Below are 27931 nucleotides of genomic sequence, written 5' to 3' on the forward strand. Positions count from 1 at the left end.
ATTCTGAGAAGCTGGGGGTGGTATGTGTGGAGTCAGGCCTGTGATTGGACTGCAGAGTTCTCTAGGGAGGAGGAAAACAAAAGTAAAAAGGAAAGAGCTGGGGAGAGGGGAGAGGCCCACCCCGCCCCCCATCCCACCCCTATGCACACTCTCCCAGGCCTGGAAGAGGGGACAGCCACTAGCCTGCAGAGGGTCCGTGTGTGTCAAAGGTGATAGCGACAGATGCTGGACCCAGGGAGACCTCCACCCCAAGTCGGCCTGCAGGGCCTCCGGGGACTGACTTGCCAACAGCTGGACTTGATCACCAGCTTGCTAAGTGAGATCATGCATCTGAGGGAGTAACTAGCAGACTTTGCTGTCCGGCTGTTTTTGGAGAATTTTTCTCAGCATTGGCTAGAAAGCAGGAGACCACCACCTGGACCCTTGAGCCTTCTTCGAGAAGCAACAGCAGAAGAGATTCCCACCCTGGGTGGTTTGCAGGACCATGCTGGCTCTTAGGCGAGCTTCTGCTTTCAGGGTTCTGATCCTCACGGCCTTTCTGCCCCTGCCGCAGTTCGCCCAGGACCCGGCCATGGTGCACTACATCTATCAGCGCTTTCAAGTCTTGGAGGTAGGTGGCATCTGTGCCCCTGATCTGGGGAACCTGCCTCCCGGAAGTCACTTTATCTTACCCACGCTTCCCTACCTACTGGGATGCATTTTTCCAGATAGTGAATGATAAATAGATTGCTAAAGGTACACTTAATATTTTTCATAGTCTAGTGGTTTCTCCCAGACCTTGAGCAGGGCTTTCCTCTGTCCTCTAATCTGGCAGTTTTTCTCATCTGTAAAATGGGGACGATAATAGAATTTACCTCTTACAGCTATTCTGAAGATTTAATAAATTAATTCCTACTTAGAACATTGCCTGGCATGGTGGTAAATGTCTAAAATATTATTCAGTTGCTCAATTTTTAAAATAGGAAAATTAAACATTTGGTCACGTTTTCTTCATGTTTTACTATATCAGGATGATAGCAGATTTTAGTTTTCTTTATGTCTTTTTATGATGAGCCATTAGGTCACTGCAAAAAGTCATGATATTGGTGTCCTGAGAAGCTCTTAGCTTCTTTTGCTGAACTGGACTTGGCTTTAGAAATGAGCAGATTTCAGCAATGTTAAACAGAGAGAAAGTGTTGGGGCCTTTTTCTCCAAGTGTTGCGGCTGCCACTTCATTAAAATTTGCAAAACCCAACATTTTTGCAGCAGGGACAGACTGCCAGGGCCAAATGTAACCCTCCTTCGTAACCTCTGACACACCCTGGCGATGACATTGGCTGTTTCATACTTCATGGCTTGCTTTTGTACAAGTTAAATTTTGATAAATTATTTATCTTCTCTCAAAGACACGCTTATCTCCAATTTTCTATATTTTCCTGAAAACTCTTCAAGTCCAAACTATTTGGTTACAGTCAGGGTAAAACAGTTCCTCAGAGCAGGCTGCACTCGTTTCCTAATGTCTGGCGGACTGAGGCCAGGAAGCCATGGATGAAATGTTCCCAGGCTGGTGGCCTCTTGCTGCTGCCTCATTTGCTGTCTCCTCAGACACATCCTGCCCAGTCTCACCTCCTTATGTGTGCCAGAATTACTCTCAACCGTGGTCCCTCTTCATTTACCACCGACCTGCCTTGGGGGTCAGCGCCAGTCACATCCCTGCAAGCTTTCCCCAATACTCAAATCTGTCTGCAGACAAGGGTATCGAGTAGAGACTGATACTTTCATAGCTATGAATGTGGATTTTAAAAGATAGGGATATGGTTTATATAGGTCTTCCCACCCCGATCGTGGTAACCTGGGCGGGAAGTTGAGTCCCCAGGTGATCCATCAGGCCAAGGCAGACACGTGGCAATAAAGTGACGCACACTGAAGGATTTGTGTCAGAGGGGTAAGGAGAAAGAGGATAGATTTAGACAATTTCTCCCTCCTCCCTCTCTTTCCCTCTCATCCTTTCTGTTTCTCTCTCCCTATTTCTGTCTCTCTGTCCCTCCTTCCTTCCCTCCCTTCCTCTCACACACTCTCTCTCCCCCCACCTTTGTCTCTCTCTTTCATTCATCAATGAACAGTCTTATATCCTGCTGTTTGGAGTATATATTAATATGTTTACAACTTTTGTGGAGAGCATTTTGGTAAACTGCCAAATGGTCTTTAAGTATACATGCTGTTTGACCCAGCAACCCCTCCCATTTCCATCCTTCATTTACTTATCTTTCATTCAGCAAGTATTTATTGAGTACGACTGTGTGTCAGGCCCTGTGCAGGTGCTGGGGATGGAGCTCACATCTGGAAATGTATCCTCAGAAAATAACCAGAGAAATACACAAATATGTAAAGACAAAGATTTTCTTCAGCATTGTTTGAATGGCAGAACATTGAAAACTACATAAATGTCCATTAAAAAGAGTCTAATGGAATAAATAATGGGATGTCAATTCAATGGAATTGTGTCATTAAAATTATGGTATAGATATACATTAATTGGTATTGAAATATGTTCACAATATATCAGCAAGCTAAAACTATGTTATGAAACATACATGTAGTGAAATCACATTAAAAAATATGTTTATATATGTATATGACTACATGCATGGGAAAACTTTTAAAGATTTGTACACTAAAGTGTCAATAGTCCTTTGAATTAAGGAACTGTGGGTGATTTTTATTTCCCCCCCTTTTGGCTATTTGTATTTTAAAAGTCTTTTTCTGTGAACGAGAGCTGTTGATATTACTTGGGCAAGTTAAATAACTGGCAATAATTTGGGAATTTATTTTCTGACTGAAGCAAGGACTGCAGAAATGTACCCAAGCAGCAAGAGAATACATTCAAGATTTCCAAGAGTTCTCGAAAAACATATCCGTTATGCTGGGACGATGTCAGACGTACACAAGTGAGTACAAGAGTGCGGTCCGTAACCTGGCACTGAGAGTCGAACGCGCCCAGCGGGAGATCGACTACCTGGAGTACCTGCGGGAGGCTGAGGTGTGCACGGAGTCAGAGGACAAGGTGCTGGCAGAAAAGCAAGTCCAAGAAGCTGAGGAGGAGGAAAGGATCCGGACACTGCTGAATGCAAGTAAGAGAACTGCGTCTTTTATTACCCCTTCTGGGGACTTTCACCCTCGGAGACAGCTCCCACACAGGTAGGGGGTTTGACCCAGTAAGAACTGGATATGTGCTCTTGTGGGCATGTGCTGGGAGAGAAACCTTATTGGGGCACAGGTGTCCAAAGGAAAATCCATTCTCAGAAGGCAGCTTTCCCTTTCCCAGAGAGTTCCTAAAGCCCCCGTAGAAGATCAGGGCTACGGTGTTAGAAATCAGCCCAAGAAGGGCATCTCGAGATAGACCTTGGGTTGGTAGAGGTGTGTGGTTCCCTGCCATGAAGAGTGGCAGGCTGGTGGATTCTCCCAGTGCCCTGGGAGTAGGGAGAGGCTGCAAATATGCCCAGAAACATTGTGAAATTGGACATGGCAACAGCCAACCCTCAGGGCCAGGAACTACAGTGAATTATTATTGTGTATTCTGTTGGGATGATGATATATTCAAGGTATTTGTCTCCAATCTTGGGATCCATCAGAATCACTTCCAGGCCATTAAGAATAATGGTTAGGAGCTCAAATGATAATAGCAAGTATCAAGCAACAAAAACATAAATGAGAAGGAAAATTTCCATTTCATTAAAACAATGAGGGAGACAAGTCCCCCACCTCAGAGGCTGTATTCTGAGACGGTTTCATTGCAAATAGGAAAACTTTATTTATATGCTAATTATGCCTGCCCCAAATGTAAGAAATTTCATCAGGTAGATAAGACACAAGCTGAATGCTGTTATTGGGCTAAGGGTTTCACGTATCTTTTCTTTTTTCTTTCTTTTTTTTTTTTTAATTTATTTCTCTTTGGCTGCATTGGGTCCTCGTTGCTACGCAGGCTTTCTCTAATTGCAGCAAGCGGGGGGCGGGCACCCCTCGTTATGGTGCACGGGCTTCTCATTGTAGTGGCCTCTCCCATTGCGGAGCACGGGCTCTAGGTGTGTAGGCCCCAGTAGTCGTGGCTCGCGGGCTCCAGAGCGCAGGCTCAGTAGTTGTGGTGCACGGGACCAGTTGCTCCGCGACATGTGGGACCTTCCCAGACCAGGGATCGAACCTGTGTCCCCTGCATTGGCAGGTGGATTCCCAACAACTGTGCCACCAGGGAAGCCCCTCGTGTATCTTTTCAATGTAATCCTTTTAAAAACTCCATGGGTCTTCCAAAATTAGGTGACATTTGATCTGACTTTTGAACAAAGAAGTTAGAGAAGGATGAGCAGGGGGCGTATTCAGTGAGGGTGCAGCAGATCAAAGGCAGGTAACACTTCCACATGTAGATCTGCAGTGAGGGCTGAGTGGAAGCTGTGTGGGGCAGGTGAGTGCAGGGAAGCAAGGCTGAAGGGTTCAGTAGCACCCAGATAATGAAAGACCTTGCATGCTAAGCTAAAGGGGTTGAACTTGACTGAAGAAACTGTTGAGAACCATTGAACAATTTTAAGCAGGGGCATGACATGCAGGAAGAGGGCAAGACTAGAGAGAGAACACTAATCAGGGAAATACTGCAATAAATTGGTCAATAAGTGATGGTGTCTGCATGAAGTGTCGGGGAAATGGAGAAGGACAGATAGATTTCAGAGTCACTGAGAATTGGAATACACGTGGCTTTGTGACAGGTAATTGAATGTGAAAAATGAGTGAGAGGGATGAGTCCAGGATGCTTCCTGGGTTTTTGGCCTCCGCCACTGGGTGGTTGGTCTGAAGTACACTGAGAAAGGTAACCCAAGAGGCGTTGTGGAGCACTTACTACTTTACTGTTGTTGTTTTTTTTTTTTTTCGGAGCACTTATTACTCTGAGATCTTCTAGTTCATTTATTTGCTCGATGCTCATTTTCTGCCTCCCCATCTCGAATGTCAGCTCTATGAGAGCCTGGATCCTGCCTTTCATGTTCAATGCTGTGTCCCAGTGCCTAGAATAGTGTCTATGTTCAATAAATACTTGTTGGTGAATAACTAAGGGGACGAATGAATGAATGGACAGAGGGATTGTTAGCACAGACAGAGGGGTTATTAGGTTTTGGTAGAAAAGAGAAAGTCTTATCTCTGAGTCAGAAGACAGAGAAGAGGGTCCCTTATCTATATTATGAAGCACTTGGTCAAGTCGGTCAAGTGAGTGGTTCTTTATGGCCCTGTTTTGAGATGAACTTCCTCCTTCTGAGAGGGAGCAGCTGGGGGTACGCATGGGACGAGGGACTGGGGAAAAGGGCAAGGATGAGCCAGTGGAAGAGGAACAGCTCCCTGAAAAGCTGCTGGGGAGGATTGGGTGTTAAATGTAGCCTGAGCTAGAACGTGCTCTCCCCAGGGGTGAGGGAGGACCCCAAGCCTGAACGATGGTGCTGGATTGGATCTCTGAGACACTCTAAGCCCCTCAGGCCTTGAGGTTGCCCTTTTCCACTCCAGCTAGAGCTCAGCAGAGGTCCTGAGTCTGGACTTTCTGCTTTTTCAACCCTTGTCCTCTGCCTCGTCCCTCAGACCCTGGAGGCCTAAAATATTCCCTCTCCCAGCTCCATGGTGAGTGAAAACTCTTTCGACTTTTCAGTGATGGCTGCTTCCATGCCTGTTGCCTCGGGAGCCCTCTTTTGATGATTTGTCAGTTTATGATTCAACAAGCACTTTTTGCCTCCGACTCTTGGATGGGCCCTGTGCCCACAGCAGGGACAGAGGAAGGAGAGGAACATGTCTGCATCCTGCACTGGCTTTCTTACAGCTTCTCTCGCCTCTGGTTTTGCCTCCTACTGCTGTGTGCTGTTTCATAGACCTTCCCACAACACACGTGGATGTAGAATGTTTTTGCCGTTTGCCATCAATTATCAACAGCCACAAAAAACCCCTTCAAATCTCAGCCTTTTATATGAGGAAGACCCTTCAGAAAGTGGCCTGAGCTGATCTCCATCTTCTTCTCCCATAATTTACCCACATGCAGTAGCAATTCAAACAAACAAAGAAGCAAATATATATATGTATATATATTTTTCTACCCACCTTTTATGTCTCAAAAATTCTGTGGATTCTCTGTAAACACTTCTGCCCACCTCCCCAGCTCCCCCTCCCCGCCCCACCAGACAGATTGGCCCCTAGTGCTCCTGGAGCACCTCATTCAGTCTTCCAAGGCAGCACTAACTCTCAACCACGCATATCTGTGTGTGTTTGACTCCTCAGCCAGACCATGAATATACTGACGTCTTCATTCCTGTACTCAGAGAGCCAGGGTCAGGGCAAAATCATCTACAGAAGAGACACTGATGGCAGAGACCCCTCAGAACTTGGTTAGGGAAAGACCTGTAAACAATCACAACTGCGTGATTCGTGCTCTCTGACCTATTATTTCCAGAAGTTCTGTGCCCAAGGATGGACTTTGGAATGCCAGCGTATCCCCCCTCCATGCACTGTTTTGTATTTTACATACTGTGCCTCTCCCCCATGGTTTCGGCCATGTATCTTAGTAACTATGGCTGTATTAGTTATTCTAATGCTGTGTAACAAATCACCGCAGCTTTAGCAGTTTAAAATAATATACATGTATTATCTTAGAGTTTCCTTGGGTTCAGGCGTCCAGGCACAGCTTAGCTGGATGCTTCATTCAACAGTCTCACGAGGGTACAATCAAGGTGTTGGCTGGGCTCCATTCTCACCTGGAGCTCAGGGTCCTCTTCCAAGTTCATTGACATTGGTAGAATTCACCCTCCTGTGGTTGTAGGGCGGAGGCCTCAGCTTCGAGAAGCCGCCCCTCTTCACAGGCAACTCACAATGTGGCTATTGCTCCCTCGGGGCCAGGAGGAGAGCGCCTCTCTTTGGGAAGTGCTTAGTCTCTCTTTTAAGAGTTTTTATCTGATTTAGGTCAAGCCCACCCATAATCATCTTCCTTTTGATTAACTCAAAATCAACTGATTTGGGACCTTAATTATATCTACAAAATCTCTTTAGCTTTGTCTCATAATGTAACCTAGTCAAGGAGGACAATCAAATTCACAGGTGCAGCCCTCACTCAAGGGGAGGGGAGTATGTAGGGCGTGACCATGGGGGTGGGAACCTTAGAATTCTGCCCATCGCAGCTGGTGCTGTTACCTGTACCCACCTTCTTCCCACAAGGCTCCCATCTTCCTATCTTCTAACCTTGGCCGCTGGGACTGTGCCGGCTGTGAAACTTTCACTAGAATCCTTAGGACTCAAGTCAGCATCCTTGTGTGGGCAAATATGGGATTATGGGCTAGGGAGGGTCACCAGAGGTCACATCAAGAGTTTCATTCATACATACATGCCATCTTAGAGGGTGTTTTCAGAAAACCTAGAGAGAGAAGATAACATAACTTCCTTGGAAAATTCAACATTGTGTCTTAGGAGATTTCCAGAAAATTCTAACATCAGTCTAAATGGTTTTCATTTATTCCAGGAATATATATTGGGCAACTACAAAGGGCCAGATACTGGGGATAATAAATAAGGTAGAGTTGCTCTGTAATTAAGCCAGTTCCTATAGAGCTGTTCTGAAGTCTTCAGCCTTTATTGAGAGATGATCCACAAATGATGTTCACATGAGGACCACAATTCCAGGGATGCTGGGCTAAGGTAAAATTCTTAGACTCTTAACTCTAACACATACAGACTCTCTCCTCCTTTCTCTCTCTCTCTCTCTCTCTCTCTTTCTCTTTCTCTGTCTCTCACGCACACAATTTAGAATGCAGTAACTGAAAGAGATTTGAATACAATCTGACTTATATTTTAAACTCATTCCAAGTCTTTGGTACTATAACTGTTATAAGTAAAAAGAAATTTTGCATTGCACTTGGCAACTTATGGCAAAGCACCACTGGCTCAGATACCCAGATTGAGAATTTATCCAACTAACAGTCTTTGGCAGATTCCACAGGCTGTATTCATGGGTGGATCACAAGAGTATTAACCTCTTCTTAACTTGTAAATAGCTCGTAAAGAAAAATTCTCAAGGCGGTCAGAATAAGCCGTGATAGCATTATTTTACTTCCTGTTTTAGTCCCGCTCCTTTATTTGCAAGGGTGCATGCAAATTACCTCCAGTAACCCTCTCCCTGCTGAAGTAAATAACTCATATCTTTTGTTAGATCATGTTTTAGAGGAGAAAGTCTATTGCTGCAAATTCAAATGCCTCTGGGGTCCATTTAGGTATAAATGTGTGTGCCTCATACTGAAAGCCACTAAAAAGCAAACAAAATAAAAAATGAAAACAAACGAGCATAAAACCCACTAGAAGCCAAATAAAACATATTTATGAGCCAACTCCCAAGGTCCATTAGTTTGCGATGAGTGGAACAAAACATTAAGAGATGTATAACTCTAAATTGCAACAGAGGTATCTGCCACGAAGGAGGGCATTGAGGGTACACACAGGTGTAAGTGCAGGAGAGTATGAGAGTACTTGTGTGCGCACACACATACACACACACAGAAGTTACTGCATTCGCGGAGCAGCAGTGCCAAAGGTGTATGTACAGCTTATCCTATGCTGCCTCCGGGACAGTCCCATAGGTCACTGTGCTGGGTTCAGAAAGGCCAACGGACATAGTACACTTCTGTGTATCCAGCCAGAAGGCCCGTGGTCTATGAGGATACCTCCAGGACCATCACTACAGGTATTAATAGAAGATCCCAAAGTTGTTTTAGCTGATGGCTTTTGGCTCCAGGTGTAGTGAACCTCCGCATTCATTCCCTCTCTGACCTATTCATTTGTTCATTCATTCAACAAATGTCTAACTGAATTCCATATATACTTTGGCATTGTGCCAGGCATTAGAGATGGAACATTGAATAGGATAACATTCTTGTCCTCAAAAAGCTTACAGCCAAGTAGGGAAACCATCCAAACAAACACAGAATAACAGGTGTGGTGATGCCTGTTCTGATGGAGGGTGTCACAGAAGCACAGGGGCAGGCATTCAGTAATTAAGTAAGGTCAAGGTTGCCATGGAGATGGGGATGGGGGAGACCATGGAATCTGGAATGTGACCCTCAAGCCAAGTTTTAATGTTGGAAAAGAACTAATTGCATGGAGAACAGAGTAAAGGGCACTTCAAGCAAATGACCAGCATGTGGATGTACGAAGGCCTAATCGGGCTTAGGGTTCAGTAGACCTCAGGTGTAGGGAGAAGTGGAGAGGAGATGAAAGAACCAGACAAGACCTAAGCTCCTTTGTGTTGAGCCTCTTCACTTTCTAGCTGTGGGGAATGAAAGTAATATGAATAATAGTAGCTAATAGTTATTGAGCGCTTATTATGTACCAGGTAATCTTTAAGTATTTTCTGTGTCTTGTTGGATTATATCAGCTAATTCTCACCACAAACCTATGTGACAGGTATTATAATTAACCCCCATTTTATAGATGTGGAAATCAGGGCACTGAGTGAATAAGTCATTTGCCCAAGGTCTCACAGCTAACTGACGCCAGAGGAGGATTCAAACCAAGGCAAGCCGACTCCTACATATACTAACCTTTCCCATCGTGCTGTTTTGCCTAATAGTGGTAAGCAGGGGAGTGTCCGGGGTCAGATGGAGGTTTTGAGGAAGATCGTTCTGGCTCCAGTGTTCAGAATGGACCGGCAGTGGGGGAGTTAGAGTGCTCATAGCAGGAAGAGCCTGGAGCCAGGCCGGCCATCGGCAGGGCTGTCACAGAGGCCCTCAGGTAGCAGCCCTCGGCTCTGAGACTAAATACCTGCGCCCAGAGGCATTATTATTGTGGGACATGCATGAAGACCATGTCAGGCCTCTTAGTTGTTATTTGATGATGATTCCTACTCACAAACAGATTGCTTTAAATCATTCTTTCAGATCCTGTCCAAGAAGTGTCAGTTCCCCCCTCTCTCCAACCCTTGGTTTTTAATTCCCTGCCTTTCCTTCATCTATTTTTAAATAATGAAATTCCTCTGCTTTCCCCCACTATTCTCTCAGTTAACAGAAGAGTCCCACACACACTCCCCTGTGCTAGAAATCTCTGGAGCATCCCTTTGGCCCTCATCTGATCAGTCGCTCAATAGAGTCTTCCTTCTGAATATCTCTCAAGTTTATTCTTTCCATCTACACTGCTCTCTCATCATCTCCAGTCTCGATTACTGCAGAAGACTCCTAACTGATCTTCCTTTTCCAGGGTTTCATCCTGTGTTGCCACCAGGGTTACCTTGATAAAATTACTGCATCAGTGCTTATCATCTTTGACGGCAGCCACAACCTACAGGGTAGAGCAAACCCCATAAAATAACATAAAGAAAGCCCTTTACGACTGACCCCAACCTACCTTTCTTCAAATAATTTGTTTCGTTATTCTCTCTGAAAGTAATACCTGCTGATTAAATAAAAACCATGAATATTGTACATACTATATCTGTTGTATTTACTCTTATTGTAAAAGTAGATAACAAGCCAATTGAACAACTTTTTTTAAAGTTTTCTTTAAGTTCTTTATTTTTTTATTGAAGTATAGTTGATTTACAGTGTTTCAGGTGTACAGCAAAGTGATTCAGATATATATCTGAATATATATATATATATATATATATATATATATATTCTTTTTCAGATTCTTTTCCATTATAGGTTATTATGAGATATTGAATATAGTTCCCTGTGCTATACAGTAGATCCTTGTTGTTTATCTGTTTTATATATAGTGGTGTGTATCTGTTAATCCCAAATTCCTAATTTATTCCTCCCCCCTTTCCCCTTTGGTAACCATAAGTTTTTTTTGTTTTTTTGTTTTTTTTAAAGGAGTCTATTTGGTTCTTTTTTTTTTTTAAACTTTGGGTTTATTTATTTATTTATTTATTTATTTATTTATTTATTTATGGCTGTGTTGGGTCTTCGTTTCTGTGCGAGGGCTTTCTCTAGTTGCGGCAAGTGGGGGCCACTCTACATCGTGGTGCGCGGGCCTCTCACTATCGCGGCCTCTCTTGTTGCGGAGCACAGGCTCCAGACGCGCAGGCTCAGCAATTGTGGCTCACGGGCCCAGTTGCTCTGCGGCATGTGGGATCTTCCCAGACCAGGGCTCGAACCCGTGTCCCCTGCACTGGCAGGCAGACTCTCAACCACTGCGCCACCAGGGAAGCCCTAACCATAAGTTTTGAACACAGAAACTTTTAACATTTCTCAGCTTCGTCTTGTGCCACTACTGCCAGTTCCCATTCACCTGATGCTCTATGCTGTGTCGAATCTGCTATTCTGAAAACATAAAATATACTCCATGCATCTCTGCACTATTCATGCTGTGTTCCCCAAGTCTAACACAGTGCCTGGAACACAGTAGAGATCAGTATTTCCTGACCTTGAGGAGTAGTTTATTGGAAAGTGAAAGCAACTGTTTGCCAGGAATTCCATTACGCCTCTTGTATCTGATATGTTATCCAATGCCCATGACAACTCTGCTAGATAGATAGTACTATGACTTCTTTTCAGATGATGAAACTGTGTCTCAGAGTTTCATGTAGCCCGATCTTCCTCCCACTTTCCTGCTACGTTGAAGAGTAAGCAGCACCCCCTAGACACACTAGATTCATCTCAGTCTCCCTATCTGCCCATAGTTCCCTTACCACGACCCCACACCAGGTATCTGCCACAGTAATGCTGCATGACAAGCCACTTTGAAATTTAGTGGGTTAAAACAATCATTGACTATTTCTCAGGAGTCCACAGGGAAGCTGGGCAGTTCTGTTGGCCTGGGCCAGGCTTAGCTATTCTCGACAGGGTTCCCTAGTGCATCTACAATTAGTGACACGTTGCCCACGGGATGGCTGGTTGAGGATGGCCTCAGCTGCAATGGCTTGGTTCTTCTCCACATGGCATCTGATCTTGCAGGAGGCGAACCTGGGCTTGTTCTTGTGGTGGAGGCAGATGTCTGAGGGAGAGGGCACAAGCACACCAAGGTCTGGTCACTTTCACCACGTTATTTTGGCCAAAGCAAGTTCAAGTCTGGCTCTGGAGCCCATCCTTCCATAGAACCTCTAATAGCGTCCATATGAAGCTTTTGGTCTTACTGCTCCTGGAAAGAGGCAGCAATCAAGATGGGTTTTTAGGGACTTCCCTGGCGGTCCAGTGGTTAAGACTCTGCCTTCCAATGCAGGGGGCGCGGGCTTGATCCCTGTTCAGGGAACTGAGATCCCACATGCCGTGTGGTGTGGCAAAAAAAAAAAAAAAAAAAAGATGGGTTTTTAAATATGCAGATCTCTATAGGAAAGCAGTGGATGGGGTATTAGTGTGATTGATGGTTTTGAGGGGAGACCGAAGAACCAGTGAGAGGGCTGCTGCAAAGTTCAGGATGAGGTGAGCAGCTGCTATACCCACACACTTTGAGAAAGGATAGAGAGAACAGCGGGATTGATTGCACAGGAAGAATCCATGGCAACATGCAAAATGATTCTGTTTTCTAACCAGGCACATGGGAGAATGGTAGTACCACACCTAGACATTGAGAACATTTCCATCCTTTTTAGTTTGGGTAAGAACATTACAGGAAAAAATTAACCCAATATGCAAAAAACAAAACCCAGCTTAGTCTTTAAATAAAAGTTAAATAAAAGCAAGAAGTTCATAATTATAAACTTGGAATGCTTAAGATATTGCAACAGTTAGATAACTATTGCAAAACAAAGGCTGTTTGATCAGAAATTCCCTGGAGGACTGCCCAGTTCCCTGCTTCGCTTTACATGAGTACCAGCTCGGATCCTCTAGGACCACAGCTCTCAAACTTTTATCTCAGGAACCCTTTACTTTTAAAAAATTATTCAGGACCCCAAAGAGTTTTTGTTGATGTATATCTCTTAGCATATTCATAATTAAAATAGATAAATAGTAATATGTGCCAGAGGCTATTCTAGCACAGGATGTCCAGCCGTGAATATAACACATTGGACAAAGCCCTGCCATCATAGGGCTTACATTCTATTGAGGGGAGTCAAACAATAAATATGTTAGCAAGGAAGTTTATAATATGTCAGAAAGAAGATAAATACTGTGGAAGAAAAACAAGTAAGATGAGGTTATGGAAAGCTGTCCTCTTCTGAAAGGACACATCCCGGCCATGAACTCCAACTATAGGTAATTCCAGTGGAAGCAGTGGACTCGCTCCTACTCACAGGTCTTCCCAGCTTCCACGCACTCCAGGCTGTTGAGCAGCACCCAGCCATGCAAGTCAACAGCCATGTTTTCTTCCTCTATTGCTAATCACCAATAAAGGGAAGCTGGCAGGGCTCTGTACTGGGTGCCATGAAATACTTGTAGTGTTGGGAACCTAGAAAAACCTTTGAGGTGGATTTACTAAAGAGTTCTGTGCAACCCACCAAAACATGCAGAGCACGTATTGTATGCCAGACCCTGTTTAAGCACTCACCCTGGATTCTCAGCCCGTCTGCAAAGCCAAATCCTCCCATGGCTCACTGAGTACCATTTCATACAAGCTGGTCTTCCTGCCTTCCTGCTATCCAACCCCCCAGGCATTCAGACAGTGAAATGGCACCTGCTAATGTCCACACATACTTCTTGTTATTTGAATCTATTTGATTTCCAAGTTGGCCTAGCAGTGAGTTGGGGTAGCAACTGACTAATACTGCATTATCTGAATCTAATTGATTCCTGAGTTTGAACAGTAAGCAGTAAGAGTTTGAATAGTGAGGGAGATGTGTACTGTGTCTCAGGCACTGTGGATAAAAAGTCAAGGCACAGCTTCTGTCTAAAATGCTTGCAAGGAAGCAAAGTGAATAGGCGATTCCAATTCAGCCCGAAAACTGCCACAGAAGAGGGCTGCACAGAATGCTTTAGGTGCACAAGAAGGAGCAACTAGCTGCTATGCAAGAGTCAGAGACTTTTGTTTTGAAGGACAAGAAGATGTATCCTAAGTTAGTGAAGATGAGCTAAGGAAAAGTAGGGGCAAAGTTTAAAACTTGTGAGAGGCCATGGCAAGTTCAGTGACTAGTAACTAGTCCAGTGTGGTGGGGAAATGACAAAAGAGGTCGGATGAAGGACCTTGGGTACCATGCTGACATATCAGAAATATATTCTGTGAGAGGCTTCCCTGGTGGCGCAGTGGTTGAGAATCCACCTGCCAATGCAGGGGACACGGGTTCGATCCCTGGTCCGGGAAGATCCCACATGCCGCGGAGCAACTAAGCCCGTGCGCCACAACTACTGAGCCTGTGCTCTAGAGCCCGTGAACCACAATGAGAGAAGCCACCGCAATGAGAAGCCTGTGCGCTGCAACAAAGAGTAGCCCCCGCTCACCGCAACTAGAGAAAGCCTGTGCGCAGCAACTAAGACCCAACACAGCCAAAAATAAATAAATAAAATAAATAAATTTATTAAATAAAAAAAAGAAATATATCCTGTGGGCAAAAAGCATAAATGCCCCCAGTTTCCAGAACACTTAAGTCCACATTGACAATTTTATTGCAATAGCTTGAAGCTTCATAATTGACTACTCATCTGAGAGCTGTCATCTTTGACATCCCCATGTACCTGTCACTTCAGAGGTATTGACAAATGTTTATTAACATGAATACAATTCAGGTGGTTGAAGAAATCAAGATTTATAACAGAGAATTTCAAGAAGCAGTCAAAATATGCATGGCTTTACAGAAATTCTCTTCTTTTCAATGAATTCATCACTTTTCTTCCCAGTTAAATCTGACCGTCCTTCCCTGTTGCTGTCTCATGATTCTATCACCCCCAACTGTTGTAGGAAAATGGGGCGTGAGAGGATGGTCACGTCCGAGGTCTTGGGCAAGTCCATGGGACAGGCCGCCAAGTGAGGTTCCTTGGCTTCACACAGGGAAGAATTCAAGAGTGAGCCATAGTAAAGTGAAAGCAGGTGTATTGAGAGATACACATTCCATAGACAGAATGTGGTCTGTCTCAGAAGGTGAGTGCAGCCCAGAAATATGGGGTGGTTAGTTTTTATAGGCTGGGTAATTTCATAGGCTAATGAATGGGAGGATTTTTCTAATTATTTTGGGGAATGGATGGAGATTTCCAGGAATTGGGCCATCACCCACTTTTTGGTCTTTTATGGTCGGCCTCAGAACTGTCAGGGTGCCTGTGGGTGTCATTTAACATATGCTAATGTAGTACAATGAGTGTATAATGGGGTTCAAGGCTTACTGGACTTTGAATCTTCTGCCATCTTGGGCCTAGTTGGGTCTAACCAGTTTTTGTTGTATCCTCAATGTCATTCTTTTAAAGGTTGTGCCCTCCCCCCTTCCCTCTGTCTCACAACCTTGAGTCTGGTTTATCACTCCACTCCCACAACCGAATCAGTTACCTGGCCTCTCTTTTTCTATTTCTTGAGTCTATGCCCATTTTTTCATTCCCATCACTATTTAGATTTTTCTCATCTGGATTGTACTTACAGACTCTCCACCTGTCTCCCTGCATCCCCTCTCCTCCACCTCTACCCCCCAGTTCATTCTCTATTAATATGCAGTCCACTGTTTTTAAAACATAACTCTGATTGAGTCACTCCCCTATGGAGGGACAAGTCTCACCAAGTCTGGAGAGTATTCCTATTAAATAAGGGGAAAAATATTAAAAAGATTCAAATAAGTGATATTTATATATGAATTCACTCTGAGGCCTTGGGCCAAATTCTATCCTAATTGCTTGTCTGCAAGTCTGCCTAAGGGCTAAACCACAGATTTTCATTCTCTGGTTTGCACAATGTCAGTGTCTCTGTTAAATAATTTGCATCTTGGCTGGACTCAAAAGTTTTTAATTTGTTTCCTATCCTGCCTCAACCTTTTACTCCTGCTAATTATCTCTTCTCAAGAGAAGCACAGCAGGGAGTTTTAACTTACCCTTTTACTCAGACACTGTAAGTATATTCTCCCCAAATTCCAAAAGAGGAGGAATTTATAAAAATTACAGAATATCCACCTGAATAAACTATACGACATCCAGGCTAAACCCCTCGTTCTACAGCTGGAAAAGCTAAGGCTCGATTGACAAGGAACTTTTAGGGAGTCACAGAGGGAAGCAGAGATGGAGCTCGGACCACTCAGGTCTCTGACTCCCAGTCCCAGGTTCCAGCTACAAAGGGATAGGAGAAGCCAAAGGGAGCACACGGGGGTGGAAATTCTGTGTTCCCCCCCGAACTTTGGTTCCCTGATCAAAATCATCTAACACTCTTGTTTTGCTATTTCTTCAAGGATTCTGCATTAGAAAAGAGGAGTAGAAGGAGAAAGAAGAATGTTTGTATTAATTTCTCCTGTATTTTAAATGAACATTTTCTCACTGCTGAGACATTGAATGCCTTGTTCTTAGCCATAGTTTCTCGTAGCTGGGCTGCAAGCCTGCTGACTTTCCTCCCGGGGGATGGGCAGCCTGAGAGCTTCCCAGTCAGGAGAGATATCTTAGCACCCTGTGAATAGACCCCAGGGAGTGCATTATCCTCACCTCTCCCTCTCTAGGCACACCCAGGCTCACCCTTTCCCACCATGTGCACACACCCATCCACCATGTTCCTGGGGCTGGCTGGCCCTGCCTTCCAGCTCAGATGAGCTCAGAGGCCCCCTTAGCTGGATGATCTATCCAGGTAACTTATCCAAACTTTTTTTTTTTTAACTTGGAAAATGGAGATTAAAATATCTACCACTTAGGCTTATTATAAGACGTAGATAAATTAATGCAAATAAGTACCTATCACAGTACCAAGCATATTATATGTACTTGTAGATATTTATTCATTTCTTGGGATTTTGTGCTTGTTCCTCAATAGGGAACAGCTTCTGAGCTTCTCTCGTGGCCCATGGGGCCCCCACTCTTTCCCATTAAATGTATCTGTGATCACGTACAAGCTTAAATCCTTGTTCATTCATCCTCTGTGATCACCAGAGTATGTGGGAAGAGCAGAGCATTCACATGAGACAGATTCGGCTGGTGAGACTGAGAGAAGGCACACCAAGCCCTAGCAGAGATGGATCTTGGTAAGCAGGGCAGTTCCCTCTTCTCTCTTCTGCACCACAGCCCATAGCCCCCAAAGCTCAGCATGGAGGGGGATCCTTCTGTTAGCTGCTCCTGAAATGCAGATGAAGGAGCTTGAGTGCCATGCCGAGATATTTGAAACTTATTCTAAGGTTCCCAGCTGGCCCAGGCTTCTCTGCCTTTCCTAGGGGTTTGGCTTCTATAACCCAGGCCAACCAGAATGAAGTTGACCCAGAGGCCACAGGGAAGCAATCCCCCAGTCTGGCAAAGCGGGTCAGTAGGGGAACATGGTGGCAAATGATGGCCGAGAGATTTCCATAATGATGCCAAAAACTCAGCCGCTGTACGCCGGTGCCGAATCAAATCTTGGGGACAGAGTTCTGGGTGAAGTAGAAAAGAATAGGTTTATTGCTTTGCCAGGCAAAGGAGACATGGTGGACTCATGCGCTGAAAAACTGTGTGTCTTAACCCGAGGAGTTTTATAGCAGTGGTTCAAGGGTGGGGTTGCTGATAAGGATCAGGGTGTGTGCAGGGCCTACACTCCTTTAATCTGGCCTCAGGTGGTCTTCTGATGAGCTTCTCAAGGTTACCAAACTGTGACCTTCTCTTGAATGAAGAATGTAACATCTTCCATTTGTTGGGGGTTTTAGTTCTGCAGAAGAGCTCAAAGATACTGTTATGTGTATCCCTTGAGGTGGAACCAGGACCCTGCCCCAAGGCTGCACTATTGTTCCTTGACTGCTCCTCCCTTGTTTCTGAGTCCCCTCCCTTCCCTGATTAGCAACCGTTTGAATCTGCCCTTTGGAACTCAGGGAAGGTCATGGAGGCTGGAGTCTATTCCCTACAAACAAGAAACGGGGGACACAGAAAGACTTCCGTGCCTAGGAGCCCCACAGGGTCCTGCTCATTTCAATAGCTTGCCCCAAAGTCCGGCCCTGGCCATGGTGTGGGCCAGGCAAGGCCTCTGGGAGCAGCCACTGATGACATGACTGCTGAAAGGACTGATTTCCCGGGACTTGGCTCTCCCCAACCCCACTCCTGCCCTATGTTTCCTTGGTAACAATGTTGTGTCACATCTTTAAATGAAATAATACAGTTGAAAGCATCATAAAAGCTTTAAGGTGCTTTACAAATTATTATTACTTAAGACAGACCTGTGATCAGAACTCTGGATGTGCAGCACTATTTAAACCCTAGAAAAACATCTGCTTGAATGAACCTATTTTCCTTATTAATTCAATAGATATTTATTGAACCACAGAGCTCTCAGTAAGGCAGTAGAGTACAACAGTAAACATGAAGACAAAGGCCCTGCTTTTGTGGAGCTTATAGTCTAATGGGGGAGAAGGACAATACACTAGTAAGTAAAACACATAATTACAGAACATGGTAAGTGATATAAAGAAAATAAGAGAGATGCTGCAGTAGATCATTTTAAATTTAGATACAGTGGTCGCAGGTAGTCTCTTAAGGAGATAAGATTGAAACTGAGCTTTGAAGGATGAGTAGGAGCAGACCATGGGAGGATCAAGGGAAAGAACACACCAGGCAGAAAGAATTACAAGTGCAAGAGTCCTGAGGCAGAAGCAAACTTGACAGCTCCCAGAACAGCAAGAAAGTCAATGTAATCAGTACACAGTGAGGCAAGATTGTGGGGGAGGGTTGGGGAAAAACTGGAGGATCAAGTCCCAGAGACAGGGAGGGGCCAAACGAGGTAGGTGCTTTAAGCCAAATGAGGATTTCATTCCAAGAGTGTTGGGAAAAAAGGGTTAGCAGGTCAGTCACATAATTCATGTTTTTAAACAGATCACTCCTACTGCTTTGTGGAGAACATTCTATAGCTAAGCAAGAGTAAAATCAGAGAGACAAATTAGGGACTATTGTAGTAAGTAGTCCAGGCAAAAGGTGAGGATTCATGGCGTGCAGGGGAAGAGGAGGAGGAGGGAGTGGGAAGAGGAGGATATATAAATGTACTGAGCATTCTAATTTAAGTATAACATCATAAGTTAAAGGTAAGTTTACTACCAGAACTTGCTAGTGTGGGGAGATGGAAGGAAATGAATCAAGAATGACTTCTAGAGAAGAAATTTGATTGATGGTTCTTGCTTGAAATGGGAAGAAGAGGGAGGAAGTTTGGGGGATAAAAGCAAGAGTTCTGCTTTGGACAGGTGAAGTTTGAAGATAGCCAATGAGAAACACTGACTAGATGAATGAGTTTGGGGCTAAGTAGACATCCAGATAGGATGTCATTCCAGGTACAAGTTTGGATTTCATCATTATTCAGAACTTACATGTTATTCAGAGCCATGGAAAAGAATGAAGTGAGTTGGAAAGTGATCATAGATAGAGAAATGAAAAGGTCTGAGGATAGAACACTTATAGATGGGTGGTGATAAGGAACCAGCCATGAATTCCAAGAAAAAAAAAATCCAGAACAGTGGGAGGACAAACAAAACCAGGGGTGTTCCAGAATCACGAGGAGAAAGAGTTTCAGGGAGAGGTAGCAATCAAGTAATCAAAGCTTGCTGAGAAGTTGATTAGGATGAAGACTGAGAATTGACCCTTAGATTTTACAACATGGAGGTTGTTGGTGACCTGGACAAAAACTGATCCAGTGGAGTGGGGCAGGGGAACTTAGACTTGTGGAGAACTGGAGCTGATTAGAGTGGCTTAAGGGATAATTGGAGGTGAGAAACCTCCTCTCTCAAGGAGTTTTATTATAAAGTGGAATAGAAAAATGGGGCCACACTGGATTCTAGCATGATCTTACAGCCTGCTTGTTTACAGAGGGGAACAATCCAGCTGGGAGGAAGAGACTATTGAGCAGGAGAGGGGAGATAATTTCAGGTGCTAAGTCCTTGAGTCGGTGAGAGGGATGAGATCCACTGCAAAAGTAAAGAGAGCAGGAGGGACGCAGAGAATACGGGATCGGGTGCAATTGGTTAATAGATTGGGTGGTTGGAAAACTCATTCATTCAGCAAATACTGGCCTGCTGTGTGCCAGATGCTATCTTAGGGGCAAGACATACAGCAGTGAATGAAACAGATAAGACAAAGCTCATGCCCTCGTGGAGTTTATACTCTATTGAGGGGAGTTGAGCAATAAATATGTTAACAGATGAATTTATAATATGTCAGATAGAAGATAAGCACTATGGAGAACAGTGAGCTAGGGTAAGGGGGATATGGAGAGCTGGAGGAGGGGGCCACCATTTTTAATAGGGCGGTCAGAGAAGACCTTAATGATCAGGGAACATTTGGGAGCAGACCTAAAGGGAAAGAGGGAGGAAGTCATGTAGGTATCTTCAGGAAGATGGTTCCAAGCAGAGGGAACAAAATGTGCCAAATTCCTGAGGCAGCAGTGTGCTTGGCATAATTTGAGGAACCGCAGGGAGGCTGGTGTAGCTGAACAAAATGATCAAAGTAGGGGAGTTGCAGGAGACAAGGCAGAGAAGCAGTGGGCAGACAGTCCCAGATGGCCTGGAAGGTAGAGATGTGAGCTTTACTCTGAGTCAGATGGGAAGTCACTGGTGAGTTTTGAGCAGACATGTGACATGATCTGACTTAATTTTTCAAAGATGCTTCGGCTGCTGTGGGGAATGGCCTCTGGGGTCAAGGATAGAAGTGTGGCCACCACGTAGAAGGCTATTGCAGTAATCCACGCCAGAGATGATGTTGTTCTCTGATTGCTTCTGTGTTCTCAGTGAAATCAGAGGCAAGATCTCCCTAGGCGAGTGAGGAGGGTATGATAGACCCTTGAGGAGAGAAGAGAAGCTGTGATCATTGTGGGTGGTGAATTGATTAAGGAACTGTGGTAGGATTGCTACCCAAACAGCTGGCAGTCACAAGCAGTTTGCCAAATGCTTACTGACCTCAACCTCTGGGACTTCTCTGGCTGTGCATGTTTTGTTTGTTTGTTTGTTTTAATCGAAGTATAATTGATTTACAATGTTGTGCCAGTCTCTGCTGTACAGCAAAGTGACTCAGTTTTACACATATATACATTCTTTATTTAATATTCTTTTCCATTATGGTTTATCCCAGGAGATTGGATATAGTTCCCTGTGCTATGGCTGCGCATCCTTCTTCCTTGTGTCCGCTTTCTCTCCCATCACCCTGCTTCTTGTCCTCTGACTCTAGTTGGCCTCCAGTTGGCCTGGAGAACCCACGCATTTATTAAGAACAAAATGACAACCCACTGGCCCTTCTAGCTTCTGATATCAAAGCTTTTAGAAGGATTTGAGGGAGACTTTCAGCGTGCTCAGTTCTCCTTGAGAGACTGTTATACACCCGACTATCACTCCACCACCTTACCCTACAGCAGTCAGTGAGGGAGGCCCAGAGAGTTCCCATGTTTTTATTAAGACTCTGCTCTCCTACCTGTGATACAGACCTTGGCAAGATTTGAGGGAGAAACACAAGGTTCTTCATGCTTCTAGTAAGGCCACCACTCCCTGCCTCTGCTCACCTCATGATAGACTAACAGGGCAGTCCCAACAAGCAGCTCATAATTAGAACTGATGACCCACTTTTCCTAAAATGATGAGTAGCTCTTATCTCATCTTGACCCACATCCCTCTTTAACTTGGTCACCATGACAATTCCAAGACTCTAAGGTCTTCTTGAAGATAGCATATGTAAGGGCCATATGGAAATGGCTTATACCACTTCTGTCTACATCCCATTAGACAGGATATAGGTCAATGGGTGCAGCTTACATACAAAGGAGACTGCGAACGTGTGACTAAGGAAGAGGAAAATGAAACGGCATTTGATGAACACAGACATTGTCTCTGTGGTGACACAAAGATCAAGGGGGAAGACATTTTCTCCCTTGATCTTTACTGATCAATACTGCCATGCTACAGAAAGGTCAGGTAAGATATGGACATAAAAGGTCTGAGTTTTCAGTTAGGAAGTCCCTGGTCACATTTTAAAGGGTTGTTTCTGTGAAGTTATTGTGAAGTGAAAGAATGGGAGGTGAAGAAATGGATGCAGAGAGTATAAGCTGTTCTGTAGGAGATTCTAGTTCTATAAAATTATAGAAAGAGTGAAGTAAGTAGAAAAGAGTGCCTAACTGTGGGAGAATTGATGTTTCCAAGCTAATAAAATAGTAGTGAAGGAGAAATCTAAGATAATAGAAAGGGGATCATTCATGGAGGAAATCTAAAAGAAGCCAGGAAAGGATGAGATGGGTGCAGATGAAAGTATTAGTCTTGCACAGGAGGAATGACATGGCTTCTTTTAAGATGTGTGGGAGGGGGGCTTCCCTGGTGGCGCAGTGGTTAAGAATCCGCCTGCCAATGCAGGGGACACAGGTTCAAGCCCTGGTCTGGGAAGACCCCACATGCCGCGGAGCAACTAAGCCCGTGAGCCACAACTACTGAGCCTGCGAGCCACAACTACTGAAGCCCACGTGCCTAGAGCCCGTGCTCCGCAACAAGAGAAGCCACCGCAATGAGAAGCCTGCGCACCGCAACGAAAGAGTAGCCCCCACTCATCGCAACTAGAGAAAGCCTGCACGCAGCAACAAAGACCCAAGGCAGCCAAAAATAAATTAATTAATTAAAAAAAAAAAAGATGTGTGGGAGGGTAGAAAGGGCAGGAGTTGAAGAGAAGTCTGTAAGTGAGGAACAGGAAGTGGAGGGAGTTCACATCTAATGGTATTTATTTTTGTAAAGGAGTTATTATGAGGCACTGATGGGCTAGTTTTGGGGCAGGAGGCGGGATTTAAGATAGGTGCCGTGTGGAAGATGGGCTGAGCACAGAGAGTAGTACAGTAGTTAGGGCTCAGCTGAGGTTGGAGCTCCCTCGGTGTAATGACACCAATATGCACCATTGTGAGGTTTTCTCCACCAACACACAACTCTCAAGGGCAGGCAGAACTTTGAACTGATCCAGGATCAGGGTCAAAGAAGGAAGGGTTTTTTAAATTAATTAATTAATTAATTAGGCTGTGTTGGGTCTTAGTTGCAGCATGCGGGATCTTCGTTGTGGCATTGCTTGCGGCGCGAGAGCTCTTTGTTGCGGCGCGCCGGCTTCTCTCTAGTCGTGGCAGAGAGCGCGTGGGCTCTCTGGGTGTGGCACACGGGCTTAGTTGCCCCGCGTCATGTGGGATCTTAGTTCCCCGACTAGGGATCGACCCTGCGTCCCCTGCATTGGAACGCTGATTCTTAACCACTGGACCAGCAGGGAAGTCCCAAGGAAGGGTTTTGCATGAAGGTGAGAGAGTAATGGTCTAAGTAGCAGTGAGGAGCTAGAAAAATGTAGGCCCCTTCTTTTTACTTCATCTTCTTCCACCATGATAAGGATGACCCTTATCATCCTGTTTGGATTATAGAAATACCCTCCGAATTGGTTTCCCTGATTTTAGTCTCTTCCCCCTGTATCCATCGTACACATGACTGCCAGCTTAATTAATCTTATAGAACAACATTGACCATGTTTCACTCTTGCTCAAAAATTTCAGTAGCTCCCTACCTCCCTACAGAATTAAATTCATATTCCTTAGCTCCACCCTCAAGGTTCCAGGCACAGAGCTGGTTTCAAATCACTGCTTTGTTTTATGCATCTAGTTTTATACACAATGTATTTGGCTGGTATTGGGTGAAACTCTATACTACTTTACTAACACTAATCTTGGAGGACTTTCCCAAATGTGGTTTTGTTAACTGTTGGGAAAGTTTTTCCCACCCATCTCAGAATGTCCTTCAAGGTGTCTTTCAAGGGCTAATTCAAATGCAGATTCTCTCCTGTGTCACATGATATGTCTCTTCTCTGTCCTCCTTTTTGAAAAAAATTCATTTTAAGCTTTATATTCTAGATAGTCACGTACCTATTAAGCCAGAACTGTGCCTAATTTATCATTGCACCCCAGTCCATTGTAGCCAGAGCTCATAACACCTAGCTCAGTATCTTGCTTTTTGTAGGTATCCAAAGTCAGCTGACTAAAGGCATGCATGCATTCATGAATAAATGAGTAAAGGCATGAGTAGAACGCTTATAATGGTCTAGTAGGGTTAAGAACCAGAATCCTTCACTAGAAGGTCATCTCCTCAAGGTGTAGGGTTGATATTATAATTTTTATCTTTAGTACTTAGCACTGTTCTGGGAGAGTACTGTAAGCTAAGTATACGGCAGATACCCAGTAAAATCTTGGCAAACAGAATTGAATTACGTGGTTCCATACCCTAGTCATTCTCAGTGTGTCAACCTCAAGTGCTCTAGAGAGTGAACAGGGCCTCTGACACAGCAAATAGTTGTTTATATCCTGATTTGATTAACATGACTAATGCTCTTATAACTGGACGGCAACTCACTTAACAGAGACCCAATTATTCATTAAAGTCTCTGATTCATTGAATCCTACAATCAGTTATGATTGATCTCTGTGTGATAATTTTATTCTAGACATTGAAGGAAAAAAAAAAGCAATCTGTGAGAAAAGCAGACATCTCATGTTTATAAAGTAACCTTCCCCTTTTCCCCTGTTTGGCCAGGCTGTGACAACATGCTGATGGGCATAAAGTCTCTGAAAATAGTGAAGAAGACAATGGACACAGATGGCTCTTGGATGAAAGATGCTGTCAGAGACTCTCCAAAAGTTTATCTCTTAATTGGATCCAGAAACAACACTGTCTGGGAATTTGCCAGCATACGGGCATTCATGGAAGATAGCACCAAGCCAGGCCCCCGGAAGCTGATCCTAACACATTCCTGGCAGGGGACAGGCCAAGTGATCTACAAAGGTTTCCTATTTTTTCACAGCCAAGGGACTCCCAATGAGATCATCAAATATAACCTGCAGAAGAGGACCGTGGAAGATCGGATGCTGCTCTTGGGAGGGGCAGGCAGAGCCCTGGCCTACCCACACTCCCCCTCGACTTACATTGACCTGGCTGTGGATGAGCACGGGCTCTGGGCCATCCACTCAGGGCCAAGCATCCACGGCCATTTGGTTCTCACGAAAATTGAGCCTGACACACTGGGAGTGGAACACTCATGGGACACTCCCTGCAGAAGTCAGGATGCTGAAGCCTCATTCCTCTTGTGTGGTGTCCTCTACGTGGTCTACGGTTCTGGCGGCCTCGGCCCGCATCGCATCACCTGTGTCTATGATCCGCTGGGCACTGTCATTGAGGAGAATCTGCCCAACGTGTTCTTCCCCAGGCGGTCAAGAAGTCACTCCATGATTCATTACAACCCTAGAGATAAGCAGCTCTATGCCTGGAATGATGGAAACCAGATCATTTACAAACTCCAGACAAAGAGAAAGCAGCCTCTGCAGTGATGCGTTGCAGCCACGAGGGAGAGCGCCGGGGACACTGCTCTCCAGGAGACAGAAGCCACAGCCCCTTTGCAATATAGTATCCCTCTAATCTCACACAGGGATGGGGCTGGAAGTGGGAATGCACACGCATCCTTTTCCAGATGGTACTGCCTTCAGTATCTTCCAAGAGCATAGATGAGAGTCTGTCATTCAGGAATTTTCAACAACTTCCATTACCCATCCAAACCTCCTGGAGCTCAAGGCCTTCCACATTCCGATCCAGCTTACTTCCAGCCTTTTCTTTTGCTAGCATTTACTCTAACTCTCCCCACCACCCCCGCTCCGAGCCATTAGAAATGTAAGCCACCCCTAATACTCCTGGCTTCTCTCCCCTCTGGCCTTTGCTCAAAGCTCTTTCCTCTTTCACAAATGCCTACTGATATTCTTCCATTATTCACTGCCCAAATAAAGTATTATTTCTTATTGATGTTTAATCTCGGTTTCGCCTGGTTCTGCCCCTCCACCAAGCCAGGCGGATGTAATAATAAAGTGAAAACATCACCATTTGAATACCAGTTTCCAGTTACAAAGTGTCTGCACCTATGTTACAAGTCATCTCACCCTAATGAGATAGGCAGGACAAGTCTTTATAGATGAGGAGGGTTCAGGTGAGCCATTCAAAGTACCAAAGCTACAAAATGAAAGAGCTAGAAAATACTGCAAACCCCATAATCTTTCCATTGTCCAAGGAAGCATCAAATATATACATTTGTTCGCTTAACCTTCTCTAAGCAATACGTTAATCATCTCAGCCTAAAAATAATGGTCTGCCCCTTTAGCTAGTTGCATGTCCACACAAGACCCTCCTATAGGCCTTTCAAAAGCTACTTCCTCTAGAAAACCAGCCTAAGGGTGAGGATCCCACTTCTGTTCTCATCTTGCCTTACCTTCCCTTGCTTTTCTCATCTTGCTTGAAATACAATAAAACTGACAACACTAAGCAAATAAACCTCATCAGGCTCTATTTGCCTACATGCCCTCCGCATAAAAGTTTCTGCGAGTGCTGCCTGTGCTTGGGTTTACTGTGAACAATCCCCAACACACTGAGGCCCTCGGTAAATATTCTGGAATCTGGATGGAAGCCAGATAGCAGGCAAGGGACTCCCTGCCACAGCAGGCGTGCCTTGTGGCACAGGGGACAGAGGGCAGCTGTGCCCGTCCAGAGGGGCTTCTTCAAGCTCTTTCCCACGCGTTTGTCCACTGCAGCCTGGTTTGGGTCACAAGTGCAGGCTGCGGTGCCAGTCTGTGTCATGTGCTGAGGCCTCTATCTTTCCAGGCTGGTCACATGAGAGGGTTTGCTCTGTGTGTTTGCAGCTGTTTCCCCACCTCTGCCAAGCCCAGGCTGAGACCATAGGCAGTGAAGAGAGGTTTTTTGTTTTTTTTCCCCCATAGCATTTGAGTAAATCTTTGGCAGAATGGAATTACTCACTCCATGGACACAGTGCAATTACCCACAGTTCTAACAGAGTGATACAGAGAGCCCAAATCTGTTGTGGAATGAGGCAGGTATGAATAATTAAACATGGTGATATTACCAACTCCATGGGTTTGGGGACATTAGTTGCCCCATGTGTAAAATAACATTACCTATTTCACAGGGAAAAGGAATGTGGGCTGCCTCACAAAGGAGGGTAGCAGGGGAATTATCTTGGAGTGGAATTATGTGTAAGTCATGCATACACAGTTCCTCTGGAGGCACACAGAGGCTGCCTGTAATGTGCTTGCTATCTGCCTTTCATCTGTGATATGCTTTGCTTTGACAGTTCTGCAGGGCACACCTGCCACTAACAACCAACCAACCCACTCTGGTGCCTTAAATTCCTACAGCTAGAATCACTTCTTCAGGTCAAGACATTTTCTCCAGGAAGCCCCTGTTAACGGGCCACTTTGTTTCCTGGGAGCCAGGGCTGGACATGCAGGCCCTCAAATACTTCTTGGGCTTCTTTCAGATGAACTTTTCAGCTCTGGCTCTCTTGTTGGATTTTAGTGAGGATTGAAGTTCCTAAGACCTAGATCAGTGGTTCTTAAACTTGACTGCACCTAAGAATCACCTGAGGAGCTTTTAAAAATCCTGATGCCAGGCCATACCCCCAGACCATTCAGTCAGAGCCTCTGGAGGTGGGACCAGACAGTACTATAATTTTCAAGCCCCCTTCCCTAAAGTGGTTCCGAAGTATGAATAAGCTGGAAAGCCAGTGACTTACACCATTTTTTAAAAATTGAAGTATAGTTGATTTACAATGTTGTATTAGTTTCAGGTGTACAGCAAAGTAATGCATTTATATATGCGTACATATATTCTTTTTCAGATTTTTTTATTATACGTTATTACAAGATATTGAATATAGTTCCCTGTGCTATACAGTAGATCCTTGTTGTTTATCTGTTTTATATATAGTAGTGTGTATCTGCTAATCCCAAACTCCTACTTTATCCCTCACCCCCCTTTCCCTTTCAGTAACCATAAGTTTGTTTTCAATGTCTGTGACGCCATTTTTTAAAAGTGACTTTTAAAAAGTAATTGTATAGTTCTAAAGAACAGACTAGCATTTTCTGGGGA

The 27931-nt window shown here is 44.6% G+C and overlaps 1 protein-coding gene across 1 annotated transcript; it reads left to right on the forward strand.

The window, feature by feature from the left end:
* On the forward strand, positions 1-27903 carry OLFML1 (olfactomedin like 1). The gene is made up of 3 exons (XM_036862166.1): positions 1-610; positions 2822-3110; positions 24542-27903. The coding sequence occupies exons 1-3, from the start codon at positions 485-487 to the stop codon at positions 25330-25332; spliced, it is 1206 nt and encodes a 401-aa protein (XP_036718061.1). The 5' UTR covers positions 1-484; the 3' UTR covers positions 25333-27903.
* The last annotated feature ends 28 nt before the right edge of the window (positions 27904-27931 follow it).

Source organism: Balaenoptera musculus, chromosome 8, assembly GCF_009873245.2.
Source record: "Balaenoptera musculus isolate JJ_BM4_2016_0621 chromosome 8, mBalMus1.pri.v3, whole genome shotgun sequence".
Classification (NCBI taxonomy): domain Eukaryota; kingdom Metazoa; phylum Chordata; class Mammalia; order Artiodactyla; family Balaenopteridae; genus Balaenoptera; species Balaenoptera musculus.

Excerpts from the sequence above, each read along its gene's own strand:
- OLFML1 (XM_036862166.1), top strand. The coding sequence starts at position 485 with ATGCTGGCTCTTAGGCGAGCTTCTGCTTTCAGGGTTCTGATCCTCACG. Across the intron at positions 611-2,821 it reads AGCGCTTTCAAGTCTTGGAG|CAAGGACTGCAGAAATGTAC; the intron begins GTAGGTGGCATC and ends TTCTGACTGAAG. Across the intron at positions 3,111-24,541 it reads CCGGACACTGCTGAATGCAA|GCTGTGACAACATGCTGATG; the intron begins GTAAGAGAACTG and ends CTGTTTGGCCAG.